The sequence below is a fragment of the Helianthus annuus genome, chromosome 2 (assembly GCF_002127325.2).
Source record: "Helianthus annuus cultivar XRQ/B chromosome 2, HanXRQr2.0-SUNRISE, whole genome shotgun sequence".
Lineage (NCBI taxonomy): Eukaryota > Viridiplantae > Streptophyta > Magnoliopsida > Asterales > Asteraceae > Helianthus > Helianthus annuus.
Genome location: NC_035434.2, coordinates 158,064,101 through 158,086,912, shown reverse-complemented (window position 1 = coordinate 158,086,912; position 22,812 = coordinate 158,064,101). Strand labels below are relative to the sequence as shown.

Here is a 22,812-nt window from a genome sequence, read left to right as displayed (position 1 = left end):
TAAGCAGAGAATGATGAAGGATGAAAATGAGGGAAGATAATAAGTTTAGGGTTTATATTGGGGGGAGAGTCTGCACGTGGTAGGTGGGTGAGCATTAAATGACAGAACTACCCTCACATGATCTGCACATGACCTCATTTAACTGAAAAGTCAAACTGGGTTATGCCAAAAGGACAAAACGTGGTAGATTTTGTCAAGAGAGAGAGAGAGATAAAGGACAATACTTGAAAATAAAGGATATCGTCTGAAAATAGGTATAAAGATAAAGGACAAAACGTGATAGATTTTGTTAAGAGAGATAGATTTTGTTAATTGCAAAACTCATCAATTTTAAATATAAAGGACGGCGCCTGAAAATAGGTATAAAGATAAAGGACAATACTTGAAATTCACTCTTATTAATATGTAAAAACTATTGTTATCAAGCAGGCGAGTGGCGATTGTGTTAAGAGAGAGAGAGAGAGGGGGGGGGGGGGGGTTGGCATATTCCCAAATCACTAAAAATCCATTAAACCAAACTTATGTATGTACCAAATCATGAATCCACCAGAAAGTCCAGGTTTGTGCACCTCTAATCGAAGGTGCCATCGGCCCAACATGCCCAGCCCATCTGTAATTTTGGATTTATTACTATTATTATTATTATTTTGTCAAGTCGTAAAAAGAAACACTCCGGACTCCTCCGCTGGCTGGGTACTTGACGGTTAGCGAAAACCTAACTTCAATAGTCTCCTCCATCCCAACCCAATTTTGAGCTTAATTATTATTTAAGGTATATAATGTTCCTTGCTTCTATTGTAGTAACACTCACTAGAGCTTGATTGATTCCCTTGGAAGGAACTTTAACTTGTGATTATCATCTGTTCTGTTGTCTTGCTTTTTTTAAGATTCCTTACTTACACATTTGGCTAATAATAATAATAATTTAAATTGAAACATTTTCTAGATTGATTAGATGTGACTTGTGATAAATTCCAGTTTTTAGAAGATGTTTCTTTCTTGCATTTGTATCCAAACTAAAGGGGAATTAGAGAGCCTGGGCTGGGAATTCATATTGACAACTATGGTCAGTATACAAAATTTCAGCTCATTTTTCGTTTCAAGTGACTATATTTTGAGGTTTACATGATAATTTGGAGACTGGAGCTGGATTATATTATTATATTGAATCTAATCTTCTAGTCTAGTATGTCATTGTCTCATTGATAAGATTGATTCATGAGTCATGACTCTCTAAATGTTGTTCAACCTGGCAAGGAAGGATATCCACATAACTGAATGGCTTGAATCGTGACTTAGAAGATCTTAATCAAGCAAGGATCATTCTACAATGCATATGATTTAATCATGATCCTTTTACAGATAGCTTCAACGAAATCTGACCAGATTAGCAATATAAATTTGCAGTTTCAGTTGTCTTATATACTGCATTGATTTTGTGCAATTTTGAATCCTACTAGTTTACAAAGAGTGTTTATTCTGACACCCGAATGTTGAAATGCCGGTCTCTTAAAATTCATGTATATATATGTGTTAGTTATGCTTGTTTCCCTGATTATCCATCATCATCTTAAAGCCTTTCATTTTTGTTTGCTACCGTGACTGCTATTTGGATTTTTTGGATGGCTTAATAATTGATGATTAGCTGCTGGATTGGTTCAGTGAGGCTTTTTCTAAAACAGGTTGTTTTGACCCGAACCCATTTTGATCAGAACCTGTTCTCACCCAAACCAAATTGACCATTTTAAAACGACCCCATTTTGACCCTAACCCAGAATGACCTGTCACTCCACTTGTTTTGCCAGTAGTACTTTTTATGTGATTAAGTTGGCGCATACATTTTTTCTCTTATGTTTACCAACTTGATTTCTTATAGTTGAGTGAACCTTGGTTTTAAAAAGCGCGCCTAGGCGCAGGGCCTGGGGCTTTTTTGCTTCTCGCCTTGTGTAATTACAGGAAGCGACCAAAAGGCACATTTTTTGATGTTTTTTTGTGGGCTTTTTGGCCTGAGGCGCGCGCCTCATGTAACTTAGGCATTTTACTGCATAAAAATTGTTGTACCTTGGTTTTTTTTGACTTGTACATGTAATTAAAATGGTATAAAAGCCTTACTTATAGCTATATTTTGGTTAAAGGAAGCTAAAAACCTATGGGATATGTATGGGATATATAAAAAAAATTATATAAACATCTTGCGCCTCGGGTACGAAAAGCCCACCGCTTTTGTGCTTTGCGCTTCGCGCCTCAATTTTAGACCTCGTCGCTTTTGTGTGCCTCTCGCTTTTTAAAACCAAGGAGTGAACCCAAAGAATGATACCAAGTACCAACATATTTAATACAGTGTTGTTAATAGCGAGAACAAACAAACTTTGCAAAACGCTATGGACTAACTTTGTGATTCTGGTTATCAGTTGGATCAACCAGATAATCTGTCCTTAACAAACAAACAAACCAAGTATGACCCCTGTTTCATCAAAGCAGTATGCAGGTAAATTCGTTCATATATATATATATATATATATACGCACTCTAAATTAGTTATTATTTAGTTCTAACTTTCAACTTAATCACAGATGATGTAAGCCTGCTAATGGTGTTAATCGACACAAATCCATTGTTCTGGAGCTCAACTGCCGCCCCTTTATCGTTCTCCAAGTTCCTATCTCAAGTATAGTTTACTTCATATGCTTTCTCATTTTCTATATCAAATATTTAAAATCTTTTTTAATATTATGGTTGTTTATTGTAGGTCCTTTCGTTCGTAAATTCAGTTCTTCTACTAAATCAACTGAATCAAGTTATGGTGATCGCGACTGGCTTAAACTCTTGCGATTACATTTATGATTCTTCTTCGGGGCCCACAACCCCGATGTTCGAAACCCTGTTGCAGAAATTGGAAGATTTTGTGGCTAAAGATGAAGAGCTTAATAAAGATGACTCGGTTGACGGGATCGGGTCATCCTTGCTTTCCGGATCTCTTTCGATGGCACTCTGTTGTATCCTTTTGATTATTTACGCCATTTTGTGTTTATATATTTTTATATGTATGGTTTAGTATGTGCGTAGATTGTTTAACATAACATTAATATGATATCAGACATACAACGTGTATTTCGTTCTGGGTCGCTTCATCCACATCCTCGGGTAATCGTTTTGCGTTCATTAAAACTAAATTTGTTAATCTTGTTGCGATGGGGATAAATCTCTTACGTCATAAATGATGGCAGATTTTGTGTATGCATGGATCACAAGATGGATCTGGACAGTATGCCTCTTTCCCGTATTCTATTATATATATAGGATCCAGTTCAATTAAGAACCACTTTGAGTTGTGAGAACTCCTACTTCCCGTGTGAGTTTTGCCACCATTTTTTTTGCATAAACGTAGATGAAAATGTTACAAACACATATGTAAAAAAAAATTAAAAAAATTGCCAAGCCGGTGTTTATTCTTCATGTACGCTGATGTAAGTTTACAAAACGAAAACGATAACGTCACCTGTAACTCTCATGGTTCTCACAACTCAAGGTGGTTAGCATTTTACCCTTTCCCTATATATATATATATATATATATATATATATATATAGGGGAAGGATAAATCGAAAACCCACTTGAGTTGCGAAAACTCAGAAAACCTTTGTAAAAAAACCATGTAAACTCAAGAAACATTTCTAAAAAAAATAGGAAATGTAATATACATATATTTGAACATTTTTAAAAAAGAAACACAAAAAAACACCGAGTAGTTTTTTTTTAAAAAATGTTACAAAATTTCAGGTTACATAATATATATGTCCAAATAAAATGTAACATACAAATTTTCAACATTTTTTTAAAAAAAAATAGTAAGTGTTTTTTTACATTTTTTTTCATAAATAGGTCCGTGTACATTTATATTTCATTCCCTATTTTTTTAGAAAAAAATAAAAATGTTACATAGGGTTTATTTGGGTTTTCTCAACTCACATGGGTTTTCGATTTATCTTTCCCCTATATATATATATATATATTCTTTTATTCCTTGCTCAAAATATTATTTAGAGTTAAATGCCATTTTAGTTCCTGTGGTTTGGGCCATTTTGCCAGTTTAGTCCAAAGGTTTCATTTTTCGTCTGTGAGTTCAAAAAGGTTTCACCGTTGCCAATTTAGTCCACTGGGTTAACTTCATCCATTTTTTCTGTTAACGAGAAGGGAATTCGGTCATTTTATATGGCTGAATTGCCCTTCTAGTTAACAGAGTTACATATAAATTGGCTGAATTGCCCTTCTCGTTACGTTAACATGAAAAATGGATGAAGTTAACCTAGTGGACTAAAATGGCAACGGTGAAACCTTTTTGGACCCACAGGCGAAAAATGATACCTTTGGACTAAACTGGCAAAATGACCCAAACCACATGGACTAAAATGGCATTTTACTCTATTATTATTATTTATTTAACAGATATGTTGCCATCATGAATTCAATATTCTCAGCTCAGAGATCAATGGTATTGCTTTTATATATTTTGTTAGTGCTATATTTTAATTAATTGACACTTTTGAACGGGCATATATGATATTTCATCAGGTGCCTATAGATTCTTGTGTTATCGGGTCGCAACATTCGGCATTTCTACAACAGGTAACACATACATTCACATTTCAACCTTGACCGTAACTGTTTTGACCTTTGAGTGTAAATTATTTTTTATAATCCGTGTATTTGCCAGGCTTCTTATATAACCGGAGGTGTATATCTGAAGCCACAACAGCCCGATGGATTGTTTCAGTATTTAACGGTGTGTAACCCTATTAATCACATCACAATTTTGACAGGCTTATCAATTTTTTAAAATTTTTTTTATGCAGACGGTTTTTGCAACAGATTTACATTCCCGCAGCTACTTACATCTACCTAAACCCGTGGGTGTAGATTTCCGTGCTTCGTAAGTTGCTTCATATATATATATATATATATTATTTAACAACATGAATATTTTGAACATTGAATTATGTGACAGGTGTTTTTGTCACAAAAACACAATCGACATGGGATACATTTGCTCTGTTTGCCTGTCGATTTTCTGTAAGCATCACAAGAAATGTTCAACTTGTGGGTGAGTAGTTGTATCTTCGTTCTCTTTCATGTTAGTTTGCGGTTGCTGTATGTTATATTGATGGTGCATATATTGTACGTAACGCAGGTCGGCTTTTGGTCAGCCCCAAACAAACGTCTCGACGACGGATCAGAAGAAAAAAGCTCCCTGAAGAGTATGTTATGAGTTGAATCTTTAGTTTGATAATGCATAGATGTAAGCAAACTTTGTGATTTCTTGTTCTGAAATTTTGCAATCTATAAGCATTAACTATGGGAGAAAAAAATATTTCACGGTCCGAACAATCAGAAAAGAAGTTGCTGAGCAGATGTATGTTAATGAGCCAAACAATCGGTTCGTATGGAAAACAATCTCACTAAGGAGTTAGCAGCCCCTCCATTGACGCTCTGTTTTGGTGTTACAAGGCGTTAAAGGCTCGTGTGGAGGAGGGCGCTACTCCACAACGCCTAGTGTAAATTTATAGTTGCGTGTGTATGATAGTAGATCCTGTTGTGTTGACGAATTCTAGAGTCTAGTGGTTGCGGCGGCAACGTCGCGTTTGCGACTTCGTTACACATGTCAGATGATGACATTAACATGTGGTGCCCGTATGTGACTTGGCACGTTTTTGACTTTGTTACACATGTTACGTTTAATGTGCTTAGTCAAAGATAAAAAAAAGTTGAATGTCTTACACGTTATGGTGTAAATTGGTGAAAGGTAATTTAAACAAAATAATTGAAATATTGGAGAAGACGAAGTGTGAAGTTTATAAGTAGAAAAAAGTAGGGCTCAAAGTTGTCAGTTACCAAAAGATAGGGGTCAATGTGTCACTTACCAAAGGATGAATGTTGAATGTATTAAATCTCTAAAATTGGATGTCTTGGATGTTGCGGTATAAATTTGTTTTTTTTTTTAATTTTATTATTTCTTATTACATAACTATTGTTTTTTTTTTTTTCAATTTTTTACATCAAAATAATTTAAGATACATAATGGAAACCAACTCATGTTATAATATAGTTGGATGTAAGAATGTTGAGCCAATGGTCATCTTGGTTTTGTTTCTTACATCACAAACTCTCAATGCTTACCGTAATTTTAAAACGAATATAAAATAATAAAATGGTTGGTCCAATAGGGAAGCTTTTAAGTTTGATAAGTTTGGTGTCAACCGGTACTTGTATTAAAAATACCGGTTCAACGCTAAAAGTCGCCACCGGATTGAGTTTGATAGTCTTTTAGTTCGAGAAATTTGGTACTGCTACCCAGTACCATTTGCTCATCCCTGATCATGGGTACCATACGAACAACAACGGTATCGTATCGTGGCATTGTGAGTTTGATGGGGAATGTTAGCATAATAAAGTTAGTGGGTTTTTTTCTGTATTGAGTTTATTGTTTAGCTCATTTAGCTAGTATTCCTAGATAGTTTATCTATTTATAGTCTTGCATTTCTTTGTCTAATGTATTTACTTTTTGTTCTAATAAAATCCTAGAGGTTTTTCTTCTCTACATGTTTATCTATTATCAAAACCCACTTAAAATCATGTCGTGTTTGTTAACCCGTTAACTTTTTACATGTAAATATGAGTAATACCTAGTGTGTCTCTCTCTCTCTCTCTCTCTCTCTCTCTCTCTCTCTCTCTCTTCAACGCTATATTAAAAAGCACAACCCTCCACTCTCTTTCTCCTCCTGAGAGACGACTTCGTTCTCATCATTTTCAAACCCTAGCTCTCTCTCTCTCTACCAACTTTCCCGGCGATGGCTTCACGGGAACAAATGTTTTGGGCCTAAAACATTTGTTTTATAAAAATACAATAAAAAATCTAGTACAAAAAATATAGTACAAACAAACCTAGTAAAAAATATAGTACAAAAAATCTAGCACAAAAAAAAAAAAAAAAAAAAAAAACACAAAAATGTAATTAAACGCTCAAATACTCATCACTTATGAACCATATACCTTAATTTAAATACTACCAAAGGTTTTGTTTGAACCTCTTTGATTCTTGATGGCATAACAACAAAACTTGCTCTTCTAGGATATTTATTATGCATCAAGTATCATTGCATAGAGCAAATTTGTAATAAAACACTTTTAAGGAATATATCAGAAAATAGAAGATGGCATTTCAACAATGAAAAAGAAAAAAAAAATCATAATCCATCATTTTATTCATCTCATCTTGTAACTAAAAAGAATTTAAAAAAAAAAAAAAACTTCCCTTTCAACAATAAAAAAAAAACGCTCATCAAATCAACCGCTTTTGCTCTTGCGCTTGTTTCCCCTCGAAAAATTCTGCCAGCATTCTCTCAAGATCCTCTGGCTGGAATCTGATGTATTTTGACGGGTTTTTACCGCCTTCAATCATAGGTCTGCATAATTATAACACCCGATCATGTTACTACAAGAAAGCAGAAAGTATACGTGTTTGTATAAGCAGGTTAGGTAACGGTCAAAACGGGTCAGGTTGACCCAAAACCATTTTTTTCACCTTTTACTAATAACTTAACTTCAATTAATAAAATGACTTTAAATGTTGCATACATTAAAAATACACTTTCGGCGTGTTGATATAAATAAATCACCTGTACAAAAGACATGATTCTTTACTCTTTAGAAAATAAAATAGAACGATGAAATCATACCCAAAGCGTGTTTTGAACGATCTATAGGCAGGTAAAAGGACTTCGGCTACAGCCAGCCTCAGTGACTCGCGCAACTCACTATCGGGAACTGTCCATGTAGATTGTCGTTGATGTAGTTCTTCAAACTGAGTATTGAACGTCTTGAACTTTTCCTTAACCGTACCTCGAGAGACCCCAGCAGTGCTGATCCCGTCACCACCAGCAACCGTGAGGCATTGTAATATCTGATAAAACAAAACTAACATCAATTAGCATGGTTCGGTTAAGATCAGAGGTGGAAAGATTAGTAGGTTCGGCATGTTGGGTAGCAGATTAAAACGCGCCTTTTTAAAGTTTCCACATTCTGATTTTCATATATGACTTATCAAAAAAAATAAATAAAGAGTAAAATGCCATTTTCGTCCGTGAAGTTTGGCCAGTTTTGCGACTTTCGTCCAAAGGTTTGAAATCTTGCCATTTTCATCCGGCTCGTTAACTCCATCCAATTTTCTCCGTTAAGTCAGAGGTATTTCCGTCTTTTTTGCTAACTTAAAGACAGTTCAGTCTTTTTCACTTTATGTAAAAAATCCGAATACCCCTGAAAATAACCAAATTGCCCTTTAAGTTAACAAAAAAGACAAAAATGCCCTTGACTTAAGGGAGAAAAATGGATAGAGTTAACAAGCCAGAAGAAAATGACAAGATTTCAAACCTTTTGGATCCAAATGCGGAAAAAAAACACCTTTGGACGCAAGTCGCAAAACTGGTCAAACCTCAAGGACGAAAATGGCATTTTACTAAAAAAGGTTAAGTATAAAGAACCTTCGACCAAGAAATTCTTTTATACTGATTCGCATGCTGCTGCACGACCCTTCGATGGATTTGGACCCAGTCATCTCCTAACATATCCTTCGCGTCGGACCTATACAACCAAATTACGTTATCCACCTAAGAAAATAAAAATAAGATTCGAAGAAAACGTGGATACCTTCGAACAGATCTAACGATGTAATGAATATTGTTCATCATAAATAACTGAGTCAACGCTTGATCTTTATAATTTTTAGACTTTCCGTCTAAATTATTTTGCAACGCCTGCATTATACGCGTTGTTATTTTCGCCAGTTGGGCATCTGGATCAATTGCTTCAAACTCTAGAAAGAGTTGTTTCAATGTTGACTGGTAACTGCATTATAAACAAAGCGTAAAAATTAAATGTTAACGTAAACTTTAGTTATATATATATATATATATATATATCAAGAATGAGGAATGAGAACTTACTCGAATAAGAACTTGACGTAATTGATAACATAACTTGTTAACGGATGGACAGTTCCATCAAGAACAGCGGTTTTTGTAGCGTCCTTTTCAACGGCTTCTTCAAAGTCAACAAACGTCTCTTGAGCTGTCTCTGCTAACCGTAATGTCAAGGCGGAAACAGATTCCCTCAGTTCAGCAGCAGAAATACTTGCATATAATGTATTGAACTGTATATTACAAACATAAGTTACAAAAAAACTCTGTATAAGGAAAAGTGTGAAAATACATAACTATATATATAGGAATAAGTTCAGATGAGAACTCCTCCGAGTTGTCAGAACCATGAGAACTCTTACTTCCCGTGTGAGTTTTTCAACCAAATTTTGCACAAACGTAGATTAACATCTAACTAAGACATCTGTGAATAAAAAATTGACGAGCCGGCATTTATGCGACATGCAAGTTTGATTTACACTGGTTTAAATGGCTGCTTACGTCATCAGCTCCAGAACGTTATGGTGGTGTAAATTTGTTTTACACCGACGTAAGAAGTCGTATAGAATTTTTTTTTAAAGTTTCATAAAAAAAAATATTTCGCCAAAATTCTTTTTAAAAAAAAAAACCGTTAAATCAAAAGGTTCTCAAGTTCTGACAACTCCAGCTAGTTCTCATTATAACCATTTATATATGTATACATATGATTGGTACCTCTGGTTGAACCTCTTTCATAATCTCATACATGTCAAGAAGAACGAATAACTTTTCAGGCGATCGCTTGCTTTTGGCAATAGCTTCTCCGAAGCTAAGTAGTAGCGACACAGCGCTTGCAGTTCCTTCGGCAAAACATTGGTCCATAAACGATTCCATCCCTTCGAAAATTTGATCCGACACTTTTCTTTCTGCAGCAAATAGCAATTTTACAGCGATCCGCACAAAATGAATCCAGTTTCCGATTTTAGCCTCCAACGCCTCCCATTGCATCTTCTGGACATCGTCTTTACTAAGTTTTTCTACTCCAAGTTTTTTAAGACTGCCTTCCATACACGCAGAACGAGCTTCCCTATAAACAATTGATGCAGGATCATACGGTTACGCTACTGTAACATAAAAAGAAGAGTAAACGACAATTTGCACCCCTGTGGTATGGGGCAAAAGGGGTGCTAAATGGGTCGTGTTTGCGGGTTGTTAGGTTCAACCCAACCTAAACACGAAAATTTTATACGAACCCGTACCCAAAAACCGTGTCATACATATGAACCCGAACACGACCCGATATTCGCGGGTTGACCCGAACACGACCCGTTCAACTCGAATTTTTTTTTTACTTTCTAAATTTTTTTCCGCAAATTCATATATTAAAATTCACTAAAAAACACAAACGTATAAAATAAAATTACATTTAAATTAAGAAATCATATTTAATTTCTCATTTTAAGTTATTATTATGACATATAATACACACCCAATTTCATTTTTTATATAAAACATATCGTAAAAAATATAACATAATACAAACGGGTTAAACGGGTCAACCCGCCAACCCGACCGAGTTGACCCAAACCTGACCTGTTTAGCTAAACGGGTTCGCGGGTTCAACTCGAAACTGACCCGACCCCGTTTAGACTAAACCCAAACCTGCGAATTTTGTATTAGCCCCATTGACGTTTGCATTTCTCATCACTTTACACCCTTTTGTCAGTTGACCGATTGTTTGACCGGTATGTTTTTAACACCCATGAGGGTATTACTGGACGGAAGCGTGTACAGTGACGAACTATGCAAACGTCAATGGGGCAGGTGCAAATTGACGTTTACTCAAAAAAGAAACTTCTTAATATAAAGCGTCACCTGTAAATAATAAACACTTGTTGTTGCTGGCCCGTTTGAAGCATTTGTTGAGCGAGATCATGCAACAACGGGACAACTTTAGCCGGTACAAGAGTTGGTGGACGATAAACAACATCTTCTAAATCTTTATTATGATCCGCATGCGTTTTCTTCCCAGCGTCACCATTAGCAGTTGACGGTCTAAGGGAAGCAGGCAGGCAGTCCAAAAGGCGATCGGGTTCCACTGGTTTACTAAAACATAAGCAAACACACAACTTATTAACCAAAACAGTACGAAAGTTTAACCGAAAGATATCGGAATCAGACCTGCAAGCGTGTAATAGCTGCCTGAACTCTTCCTCGAGCATTAACGAAGCCTTTTGAAGCAAAGTTGTAGAATGAGTAATCACTCCAATGCTGCTCTTAAGGTTTTTATTAGTGCTGAAAAACCGAACAATTTTTTTCAGTTGATTCACTGCTTCTAAATAACTCTCCAAATCTTCATGAGGACCTCTCATAATTTCAGCCTCAGCCTACACATTTTCATATGAGCAATGTAACATAAGTATCGTCCAGTATATGGGACAACATGATCAACGAAACTTGGTAGGACCTTTCGACAAATTTTTTGACACATGCTACATAGGCAAAAAAAAAAAAAAAAAAAAAAAAAAAAAAAAAAAAAAAAAAAAAAAAAAAACTTAGAAGCACATGATGTGAACGAATTTTAGATTGCTGAGCTTTGAAAGTGGATATAACAAGAACGTGACACATAGTTGCGCTGCTATACTATCGATGGCGCAGTTTGATCCCCTTAGCAACAAGCAACCAATCAGATTTCATTTTTTTCTTTTTCTTAATCTTTAGTTAACCGCCCTAGGCTAGTTAAAGAGTGGGCCAGTTAAAGCCCCTTTCCTACGTGGCGGGGCATTATCTTAAACCACACCATCCAACCTAAGACGATAATGTATTAGGCTATAGATTAGGGACTTGAGTTGTACCATATGCACATATATAACAGTTAACAGACCCCTTTTCTAAACGGTGGTGTTAGTCGACCCAAAACCTATTTTTTTGTGTCGGGTTCGGGTTGTGTCAAGAATTGGTGCCACTACATATAAGTACATCACTAGTGTAACCCTAACTACAACAATCTATCAACACAATCACAATCTTTGACACATCCAGGTTTTTCACATTATTCTCAAACCAATTCATGCCAAAAACACAGGTAACACTTACCAATATCGATGTTATCAAAACCAGTGTCAGCATTTGTTTTCACGGTTTTCAATCCATGTAAAACACATGCTGACATACTTTTTGTCATATTACAACTCTATTATTTTTTTTTTCATTTTCGGTTACTATAACGAGTGTCAGTATCGTAACAAACCTAACCGATACCGACCAAATTCCCAAATCCCACTAGTTCAATCCATTTATCACAAACTTCACCCTACCAACATATATCTAGGGTTTCACATTATAACAATCACAAATACAATCCAATATCCGAAACCAAACCCGAAACATAAAACCAACCTGTTTAACAAGCTCGAATTGGACCAAAACCGCATCGGCAAACTTCAAAGTCTTATCAATATTCCCATGCGCTTGCCTCATCGAATGCGTCTTAATCTAACCACAACACACACACACAAGACACAACATCATGAACATGAACATGAACATGAACATGAACATGAACATGAACATGAAGATATCGGAATAACACGGGTTAAGAAAGCGTAAACCTGTGTGGGGCGCATGGCGGTTTCGAGGGCGGAAAGGCGGAGATCGAAGGAGCCGAGGATGTTGGTCATGCTGTCGGTTATGATCTGGCTTCTAGCAAGACAATCCTTCAATGTTTCGGCTCGATCACGAAGAGTTTCCATTGTTAGATCGTTAAACCCCATTTTTGGTTTGTTGTTGTTGTTTTCCATTTTGGAATTGCAGAGAGGAACAAGTTAGGGATGAAGTTGAGGCTTTTATACGTTCCTGGTTGGCTTGGCTACACACATGGCAAAAAGTTATTATGTTTTTATATTTTTTTTTGAATATATTTAAATAGTTTTTAAACAAGTTAATAAATTTAAGTTTTTTTATGAGTAAAGTACAGTTGGTCCCTATGATTTACCAAAATATATTCACACACAAAATCTATTACATATATATTCACACACACAACATCTGGGGAAGGTTCATTGGAGAATACTAAAAAAGTGAGGAACAGCGGGGAACCGGCTCAAACGAACTCCGATTTGACTCATTCCAGTGGCGTTGGAACCAGCTCGTCAAACCCTACCTAAGATCTCTAACCCTAAACCTTAAATCCTAACTCCTAAACTCTAAACCCTAAAGCTAAAAATAAGGCTAAAATCTAAACTAAACCGTAAAATCTAAACTATAAACTCTAAAAGCTAAACCCTAAAGGCTAAATCTAAAGCTAAACCCTATAGCTAAACCCTAAAGCTAAACCCTAAACCCTAAAGCTAAACTCTAAACCTTAAAGCTAAACCCTAAAGCTAAACCCTAAGGCTAAACCCTAAAGCTAAACCCTAAAAGCCAAACCCTAATATATTTAGGGTTTAGGGGTTATGATTTAGGGTTTAGGGTTAAGAGATCCTAGTTAGGGTTCGACGAGACGGTTCCAACGCCGCTAGAATGAGTCCAGTCGGAGTTCGTTTGAGTCGGTTCCCCACTGTTCCCCACTTTTTTAGTGTTCCCCAATGAATCTCACACCACAACATCTCTCTAAAATCTTTTATATATATAGTGTGGGGTTTATTGGGAAACACCAAAAAAAATGGAGAAGTGTGGAACACCCTTGGATTAACTTGATCAAGGGCTGAGTGATTAGATTAAATTTTGCAAGCCTTAAAAAAGGCGGATGGGTAGTTTTGTATTTTTGAAAAGTTTCTATTAGATTTCTCTAAGTATGTTTTCAATCTTGCAACCGCCGCCTTTGTAACACCTCGTAAAATCACAGCCAATATTATAAAGACACGTGTCATGGAAGATAAACGTGTCATAAACCCGGATCAAGTTGAAAGATGTATGGTAGGATTAAAATGTCAACATGTTAATTAATACCTCTGAGTGACCTATTTATTAATCCCAAACCTTAATATATTTTATAAACATCTGAGATATACTCAAGTCCGGTTATTTCTGGTGGTAATTAATTCGAATGGTAAAAGAATGGATCCTATGTGCTTGTACGACAACTTCTTGGATTCTTGGCTTCTTTCAAAGACTTCAAATCAACATACATGCATGGCAACACTTTCAAGATGGATCAAACCTGGTCAAGTGGACCCATTGTGATGATAATGACTGAAGATTCGAAGTTATAAAGATTGCATGGTCAAAACTTGAAAGTTTACAAGTTTTTGTCTTTTGGTAATCGGATACGGACCGTATGGGCTTAGGCTTACGGTCCACAAGGATTGTAGCTGGGCGATGAAACTCATGGACGGTTACGGACCGCATCCGTTTGGGCTTACGGTCCGTAAGAGATGGATACGGACCGCAAGGGACTTTGCCTATGGTCCGTAAAGCTGTCGCTGGCAGCAAAAATGGACAGTTGCCTGTTACAACAGGTTGCACCACCTTAAAGGCCTGGTTTTCGAAATTCAGGAGCTTGGCCAGTGGTTTTTCATGCATAGGGACACATGGGATCATCAGGGAACACTTATAGACCAATGTGGGATGATCTTGGAAGATTTCAAATCCTATATAAGAAACTCATGTTGCAACCATTTCACTTGCTCACTTCAAATTATTCTTAACACGTTCTCTGGAGTTCCTGGAGCTTAAGCTACTTCTATTAAGTTCCAAAATCGTGCTTAGGACTATTGTAAGTGTCCTTAACCTCCTAATTTCAGTTTTAATTAGCTTAATGACCAAAAGTCAAACTTATCGGAATTAAGGTTTGACTTCATGATTAATCACTAATGGTCCAGTCTTTAGTTAAATTAAAGGTAGATATAAGTTGGTAATTATGTAGGTAATAAACCCCTAACACTACAAGAAAAATGACCATTAGCGACTAAATTGATAGGAACTGATATATTAGTCTCAAATACAAAATATCTAGGACTGATTTATCAGTTACAAATAATATTAGGGACTGATTTCTATGCGACATGTTTTATTGACAAAAAATCAGTCCCTAATATCTTGACGCCTTATTTGAGACTAAATTTCAGTCGCAAATATGTTTGCACCATATAGCTTTTTGGAGGGACACTTATTGGCTACTGGATTTTGGTTTCGGTTGTGTCCCATCTATAATGAAAAAAAGCGCAAATGTATTGGCCACTGATCTTCAATCCCTAATATGGGGGAACATATTAGAGACTGAAAATCAGTTCTTAGTATTCTAAATATCGAGTCGAATTAGGAACTGATATTCAGTCCTGAATGCCTTTTATATAAAAGAAATATTAAGGACTGATTTTAGTACTCAATTATTGCTCAAATTCTACGATTTTAAAGGAAGTATTCGAGAGTGAAAATTAGTCTCAAACATACGAAAATTTTATCACTTATAATAATTTGGTAGACGAAATAATTAGAGACTAATATTTGGTGTCCATACTTGACACATATTCAACCATTTTGATGAATTATATTATAGACTGAAACTCATTCCTAACTATTATTGTAAGAGACCAATATTAGGGTTGATAGTTAGTCCTAAATGCCTTTTTCTATTTGAAATGGTTAAAGACAACTTTTAGTCTCTAGGATGTTTTAGTCAGCTTAACTATTAGTGACTAAAGTAACATTAACTAATGTAGCAGTTTCGAATGTACAATATCTATGACTGATTTATAAGTTACAAATGATATTGGGTTTGCGTGCCACTAATGCTAGTTTCTTATCTTCAATATCTAATAAAGAGAGAACATATTAGAGATTGAAAACCAATTTTTAATTTTCCCATAACTAATTGAATTAACTAGAGAATGATATTTAGACTCTGATATTGTTGTGTATAAAGTTATGAACTTTTATTTAATCTTCAAACCCCGATGCCCAATATTATGACTATTGTGGCCAAATATGAATATGACTATTTATATAGTATGATTGACTATAACAAAATTAGGGGTTTAAACGAGTCGAGCTACTCACAAGCTACTCGAGACCGGTTAAAAAAAAACTCAAAAGGAGCCGAACTTAAACGCGCCCCAGATTGAGCCAGACCATGGAAATAAGCTTGTTAAGTAAACGAGACTGAGCTTCACTTATCTAGGTCGAGCCCCTTGTGAGCCTAAACCAACCCATCATTTATATATTTTTAATTAATACATTAAATATATATTAAAAGTTATTATTATTATTTTTAAATTTATAAGAAAAATAACTAAATTATATATATATATATATATATATATAAGTTTATAATTAATAAATGATTTAAATAATATAAAATAATTAGTATATATTAAAACCATTTGAGCCTGAAGCTCGAGCTTGAATAATTACCCACAACCAAACTCGAGCTTTCGAATCAAAGCTCAAATCGAGCCGAGGTCGAGTTTTCATAAGCTGCTAATTATAGGCTCGACTCGTTTGCACCCCTAAACATAATCTATTCCTTTAAGATGTAATGTGACACAATAAAGTTCATCATGGTCCATTGAAAACTATAATGACTTTAAGGTCAACTATTATCTATTAAAGCATGTACAATCTATTATTGTCCATATACGTCTACTAGACTCTTTAAGATCTAGTATGACCCTTTAAGGTGTATCATATATATCTACAATGATTTAGTAAGGCTTATTACAATCTAATCAAACTATTTAAGTGTCTAATATGGTCCTTATGACATCTATGATATACACCATTATGATCTATTATAATTTACCTTTTTTTTTTTTGAAAGGATTATAATTTACCTTTTATGCTCTAAAAAACGACATGCTTCCAAAATTGCCTCAAACACATGAATCCAAATGACACATGAGTTTTGCGGGTTGTCATGAACATGATTCATTTAACTTAATTTTTATTCATACTAATATTAGAAGACAAACCTATTATTTTTTTTTCCATTTGTCTTATATCATTTATATACTTATTTAATATTATAAAGTACATTTTTTATTTTATATAAATTATAATTATAAGTTAATATATTATACAAATTTTATAAACATAAAATAAACGTATTAAAACCTAGGAAGATTTATTCTTTTAATTTCTCTTCTTAAAATCTCAAATTTCCATGAAATTTGAAATTCCATCCCAAAATTTTTCAATTTCTCCTCTTTACAAAACTCCCGCTGCTTTCCAAAGACCTAGTTCATTTTTCCGATACGATCTCTCTTCCAGAATTCATAATCGGTTTCTTCTCTAAAACCAATATGATTGTGCTTAGCCGCAATCGACCTCCAATCAACCGTTTCATGTCATTCGACCTCAGCAATCAACCCATCGGTGCTTAGCCGCAATCGACCTCCAATCAACCGTTTCATGTCATTCGACCTCAGCAATCAACCCATCGATTTGATTCTACTACAAAAAATCAACCATGTTCCAGGCGACCTCTTTGTAAGTGTGTATTCATTGCTATTTGTTCCATTTGTTTATATATTTTGTATGTTTGAGGGATATAGATTAGTGTTATGTTGTTTATAAATGAAAGGTTTGAAGTTGCACACCAAATGCTCGATGAAATGCTTCACCCAGACTGTGAAGATTTAGTAAAACGGAGATATCTTCTAAAACTCAATTTGAATTTTACAGCTCTGTTGAGAAATTATTGTGATTTTAGGGTTCGGAATCAAAGAAAAATAATTTTTAAATAGGCTAATTTCTGTTAAAACATTTCTTTTAGGCTATAGGGTGTGGTTGGAGCCCCATGGGCTTTATCAAGTCCACCTAAGCTCCACCTAGGATCCAACTCAGCTATGGAGCCCCCTTTAATTTGCATAGTGTGGATGGAGCCCCATATTAAAGAAAAAAAAAGATTACATTGGTGCAAAACAAGTGGGTCCCACTTATAGAGCCCCTTCCAGCCCGTTACCATGGTAGCGAGCATTGTATAGCGCCGGGGGTGTGGAAGATGGCCGGGGTGGGGCGCTATAGTGTGCCAGCTGGGTTGGGTGGCGCCCCCACAGCCTCCAGCCTTAGTGTCGGTTGACAAAATTCATCATGTTGTTTAAGGAGATGGCCATGTTGGAGGCACGACATTAACTTGTTAAAGAACACCATGTTGCATGTAAGTGTCATCTAGACTTTTGCTATTAATCTAAATTCTCATCTACTAATATGTTATACATAACTATATGGAATCCGTAATTAAAAGTTTAATCTTCATGATCAAGTTCTCAAGGATGAAGTGGAAGAATGGAAAGCCACGAAAGGTAGTAAGGTAGTAGTCGTAATATAACACAATGTGTAGGACTGTAAGCTTGATGTTTTCTTTTTTTCTATCGTTCCCTTCATGTGATTGTCATAAATTTTCTGCAGGTTCTTTTTGAGACAACTATTGTCTAATGGTTTACAACAACCTCATGTTCACATAGGTTTGGGAATTAAATTTTATCACAAAATTGAGTCCTTTTTATTGATTGTGATTTTATATTTTCATTCCAACTATTCAGCATTCCTTATCTTTTTAATTCACATTAGCATCTTATAATTAGGTTTGAAATTCACTGTTGAGTATTTTTAAATTTGCTTCCGAGAGACTGGATATTCTTCACAGAACCACCTTGAGGTTAGAATTTTTGCCAACACTATTTTGAATTATATTTGTTGTTGATGATGATTGGGTTCTATAGGGGTGCAAATGAGCCGAGCTAGTCGAGCTTGGTCCGAAAAAAAGCTCGACCGAGGTCGAGCCTAAAAACAAACTTGTTTAATAAACGAGTCCGATCCCAAGCTTTAGCTTATACAGCTTGACTCGGCTCGTCTTGTTTGCACCCTTAGGCTTGTGGATGATTTGTTTTACTCTTAGTCTCTTACTTTGGTTGCATTATATTTATGGATTTGTTATATTGCCCAGCTAGGAGAGTTTTGGTGTGCTGTTAGTGGCTCGAGTGACGTGACTGAAACACAATAAGAAATTTCAAGACAAAGCAATGTACACTATGAAGGGAAGAATATTAATGTTCATGATTTCAAAGTTTCTGGATTTTTACAACCACAATTGCAAGTGCTGGAGCTAATGGATCTGATGTACAACTCTAACGATAGCGACGGCCGGATCTAGGATGTTAGTTAAGACTAATTCTTATTATTTAATATATCTAATATTGTTTTACGATTTAGAATTAATTAACTAAGTATTGTTCATTCATATGTTTGGATCGGTTATTGTTTTTGATGCTTATAATTGAGTATGCTATTGCTAGTCGAATACATTTTGATGTTTATAATTGAGTTATGCTATTGTTAGTTGAATACATTGAGAATGAAATGACAGTGGATTGTAGATTATATTCAGTCTTTGTGAGAAAATTAATTAGTGATTGCTAATATATATTGGAGACTAAATAAAATGGTATAAAAATTAATTTTTAATCTTTAAAAGAAACGCATTGGAAAAATAAATATATTGAAGACTGGACAAAAATATTATAAGAGATTGATTTTTAGTCTCATGAAATATATATTAGGGACTAAAATAACATTCCATTACAAATTAGTTTTCAGTCACTAAAAAAAAACTAAAATCATGTGGTATTAGGGACTAATTATTAGTGTTTAAAACTTCTTATTGGAGACTGATTTGATATGGAATCACAAACTTAACCAAAAGTATTAGAGACAATATAGACATGTTTATATGAATGGTTTTCAGTCCCTAAAGCAATACATTAGAGAGTGAAATGTCATAGTATTCGAGACTAATTTGTAGTCACTGAAGAAACGTATCCGAGACTGAAATAATGTGATACCAGAGGACTAATCGAGGACTGAATTTGTATGTATTAGAAACTGATCGTTAGTCCTTGTTGGTGTCACACAATCGAGACTGATATTTAGTTACTAAAACCACTATCTAGAACTAGGTATCTGAGACTAGCCAGGGACTGACAAATCAGTCCTTGATAACCATTAGGGACTGATTTTGATGTATTAGTTACTGATTTTTCAGTCCTAAATACTCATTTTTTTTGTAGTGTAAGAGGGCACCTACTGATTATCACCCTAACTTGGTCAAATGTCGGGTCAAACCTAATATTAAAAAGTCAACAGAAAGTCATTTTTTCAAATTAGTTCATAATTACAATGTAGAAGCTATGGAACCTATTTTAACACTAAAATAACTTGGTAATAAATGTAAGAACATGTCTAAGCATGTTCAACCCGACAATTTCAAGTTTAGGCTCGGTTCGAAACCGAAAGTCGCAAAAGTAGACTTTTTCTTTGACTTTCAGTTCTGACCCAATTTAGCATATTTTAGAAATGCCTTAGAGCTCTATTAGGACCAGGTTATAGGTTAGTATAACCCTCTGTGATTATACAACTTGGTTCCTTAGTTATCCGATTCATTTGCATGTTTCCGTTATATTCCTAAATTTTGACTTTAAAACGAGATTTTTGAAAATATGAAAGGACACAAACATTTGTTACTGATTTATAAACTTGTCTTAAAAATTTGACATCAGTTTGAGGTCTAGATTAAGAGTTATGCTCAATATCGTAATTCGAAAGCTTTTTATTAATTAAACGACGTAATTAGCATAAAGCCTATCTAAACCCAAATTTTGGCACCAAACTTTTTACCCACTGATGTAATATAATATTTTGGGATTTTTGAAGATTTTTATTTATTTTTAAGCTGAGCATAACATAGGGTTCTTGCTATAATTCGTTAATTGTCGGTTATACCCTTTTTGCTAATAAAATAAGTTTTACATAATATTTTGATACCAAACTTTTTGCTACTGTTTTTATATAATAAATCAAATATTTTGAACTTTATAAACTGATCAAATACTCAGATTTCCTATTATAACCCGAAAATCGCTTCAAACCGACTTTTACGCGTTTTAAGCGCATAGTATGGGTTAAAACTATTTTTAACATATAAAACTTAATACCTACTGATGTTTTAAGTAAATTTTTATAATTAAATAGTAAGAAAAAGTTTTGAACTCAGAATTCTAATTTTGACCTTTAAAGCTTATGTGAAATTATCAAAATGCCCCTACGGTGCATAGTTTGGTTATAAAAGATAAATTTTACCTATATGCAATACCCTACTGTTATGACTTATAAAAATAAATATTTTCACTGATTATATCAGACCTGAAACTCAGATTTATATTTAAACTCTTTTATAAGCTTTAAAATGACCAAAATACCCCTACGGGGCATAATTTGAGTTTAAATCCATTTTGGGCATAATGGAAGGTATCCTACTGAGATCACCACACATTTAAGGCATATTAACTTAGGAAACCTGTTCATGACTAATTTGGTTACCCGTTACGCATTTTTTGCGTTCGGTGCGGTTTATGTAACTAGTTTACATAAATTAGCCGAAACGGGTCAAACATTATCATTTTTGTCTCAAAATCCAGAATGTGTTTAGTTTACCCATATTACACAAGTATACAAACTTGTCGGGTCTAAACCACATTCTAATCCGGTCTTCGCTTAATCGTGCGTTTTAAACCGTATATCTTCCTTTAAAACTAACCGGTCTAAGTTTAGGTTATTAAAACCTTCGTTCCAGATTAGGAGACCAGCAAAAGATACTTGCACTCGCTAATTGAGATATATACTTGCTCAGGTAAATACTTTTAACTTATTTTCCCTTATACGGGCTTGGGGTACGGTATATAAAATACCGCTTGGTCGGGCATTGAATTTTTAATCATATGAAGGTTAATTTATTGAGATGACCTGTTTAAACTGTTATGTTTGTTTTAAACCTTGGGGGGGGGGGGTTAATGACCATGTCCTTGATATCCTCGGCTCATTCATTGAAATGGCCACGACTTAAGCACGGGGTGTAGGCATACACCTGCCAGTGCGTATGTAAAAATAATATAACCGCCGGTTCGAGAATAACTCGCCGCGGGATATATTATGTGGTGTGTCTATTAATCTTTAACCCGGTTTTCAGCCCGGGCTACTGAACGTATAACGGACATGTAATTCTTTTACAAGTTTACATATAAATTATTATCCCAAGTTATAAAAGATGTTTTGTGGCATGTGCATTCAAATAAATTCTCTTAAACATTTTCAAAATGAGTCGGTTAATTGTATTTACCAGTGTAAACTGACGTATTTTCCAAAAGGCTAAAGTGCAGGTACTAGGCGGAATAGGCTAGCTACTCCTGAGTGAATAAATAAGAGTCTTGCAAATCTTATCACTTAAAGATCTGTTGACCAATGTTCCTTTTATACTTCTGATCCACCTGTGGATCTTTTACAACCGTTTTGTAATAATTGATATTACTTTTATTCGGTTTGTAATATTTTATCTTTCGACTTCCGCTGTGTATTAAATTGTGATAAATTGTCTATGATGATATCAACTACGTCACGATACTCCCCACTGGGCCCACCGGTAATACGTGGAAATATCGGGGTGTGACAGGTTGGTATCAGAGCCAACACTAAGTGAATTAAGCACTAGCCTTTTGTGTTTAATCTCAGTTACACAGTTGCTCATTCCTCGACTTCCGAGTCTAGGCAAAGAACTTAGGACAACCACTCATCGCCTCAGCAGCAGCAGCAGTAGGATCCCTCTGAGGATTCGCGTTTTGTAGCGGTCACTCCACCGCCACGCCGCTAGTTCAGCAGCTGCCTCCGGAACCACCGAGGCGGAGGAGATCAACCGCACAGATGTCTGTGCGAGGAGGAGTGCGTATCAGCACCCCTCAACTTTCGAGTGGCAGTCACTACCCGCCACTATATGAAGACCCGCAGATGGGTGGGCCTTCAAACCCCGTCTCTGAGGTAGACTCCGCGCCAGTCGCGTCACCACCGATGGGTTATGATAACCCGATTCCTGCATACG

The 22,812-nt window shown here is 35.3% G+C and overlaps 2 protein-coding genes and 1 long non-coding RNA gene across 10 annotated transcripts; 2 read left to right on the top strand and 1 right to left on the bottom strand.

Annotated features, from left to right (window-relative positions):
- Positions 1-638: 638 nt before the first annotated feature.
- LOC110925172 (general transcription and DNA repair factor IIH subunit TFB4) lies at positions 639-5,441 on the top strand. Its single transcript, XM_022169142.2, has 12 exons — positions 639-772; positions 2,412-2,488; positions 2,574-2,668; positions 2,750-2,996; positions 3,098-3,144; positions 3,228-3,265; positions 4,447-4,492; positions 4,573-4,626; positions 4,715-4,783; positions 4,854-4,930; positions 5,006-5,101; positions 5,189-5,441. The coding sequence occupies exons 2-12, from the start codon at positions 2,458-2,460 to the stop codon at positions 5,250-5,252; spliced, it is 864 nt and encodes a 287-aa protein (XP_022024834.1). The 5' UTR covers positions 639-772; positions 2,412-2,457; the 3' UTR covers positions 5,253-5,441.
- Positions 5,442-7,277: 1,836 nt separating this feature from the next.
- LOC110925187 (exocyst complex component EXO70A1) lies at positions 7,278-12,759 on the bottom strand. 2 transcript variants are annotated; one of them, XM_022169164.2, is made up of 10 exons: positions 12,560-12,759; positions 12,348-12,443; positions 11,130-11,335; positions 10,824-11,054; positions 9,684-10,035; positions 8,997-9,202; positions 8,701-8,898; positions 8,535-8,634; positions 7,734-7,957; positions 7,280-7,460 (listed from the first exon to the last, which is right to left on the bottom strand). In XM_022169164.2, the coding sequence occupies exons 1-10, from the start codon at positions 12,746-12,748 to the stop codon at positions 7,337-7,339; spliced, it is 1,926 nt and encodes a 641-aa protein (XP_022024856.1). In that variant the 5' UTR covers positions 12,749-12,759; the 3' UTR covers positions 7,280-7,336. The 2 variants fall into 2 exon arrangements, with proteins under 2 accessions (XP_022024851.1, XP_022024856.1); XM_022169159.2 differs by having other exon boundaries at positions 7,278-7,460; positions 10,824-11,335; positions 12,560-12,740.
- A 4,280-nt stretch (positions 12,760-17,039) lies between these two features.
- LOC110925202 lies at positions 17,040-19,192 on the top strand. Of its 7 annotated transcripts, none has more exons than XR_002584453.2 (6): positions 17,043-17,375; positions 17,662-18,045; positions 18,152-18,190; positions 18,297-18,352; positions 18,473-18,546; positions 18,835-19,192. It is a non-coding gene; the product is annotated as an uncharacterized LOC110925202 (long non-coding RNA). The 7 variants fall into 7 exon arrangements; XR_002584451.2 differs by having other exon boundaries at positions 17,044-17,375; positions 18,152-18,198; XR_004883371.1 differs by having other exon boundaries at positions 17,040-17,375; positions 17,470-18,045; positions 18,152-18,198; positions 18,297-18,546.
- The last annotated feature ends 3,620 nt before the right edge of the window (positions 19,193-22,812 follow it).

Excerpts from the sequence above, each read along its gene's own strand:
- LOC110925172 (XM_022169142.2), top strand. The coding sequence starts at position 2,458 with ATGACCCCTGTTTCATCAAAGCAGTATGCAG. Across the intron at positions 2,489-2,573 it reads TTCATCAAAGCAGTATGCAG|ATGATGTAAGCCTGCTAATG; the intron begins GTAAATTCGTTC and ends ACTTAATCACAG. Across the intron at positions 2,997-3,097 it reads TCTTTCGATGGCACTCTGTT|ACATACAACGTGTATTTCGT; the intron begins GTATCCTTTTGA and ends ATATGATATCAG.
- LOC110925187 (XM_022169159.2), bottom strand. The coding sequence starts at position 12,721 with ATGGGGTTTAACGATCTAACAATGGAAACTCTTCGTGATCGAGCCGAA. Across the intron at positions 8,635-8,700 it reads ATCGTTAGATCTGTTCGAAG|GTCCGACGCGAAGGATATGT; the intron begins GTATCCACGTTT and ends TTGGTTGTATAG. Across the intron at positions 7,461-7,733 it reads TCGTTCAAAACACGCTTTGG|ACCTATGATTGAAGGCGGTA; the intron begins GTATGATTTCAT and ends ATAATTATGCAG.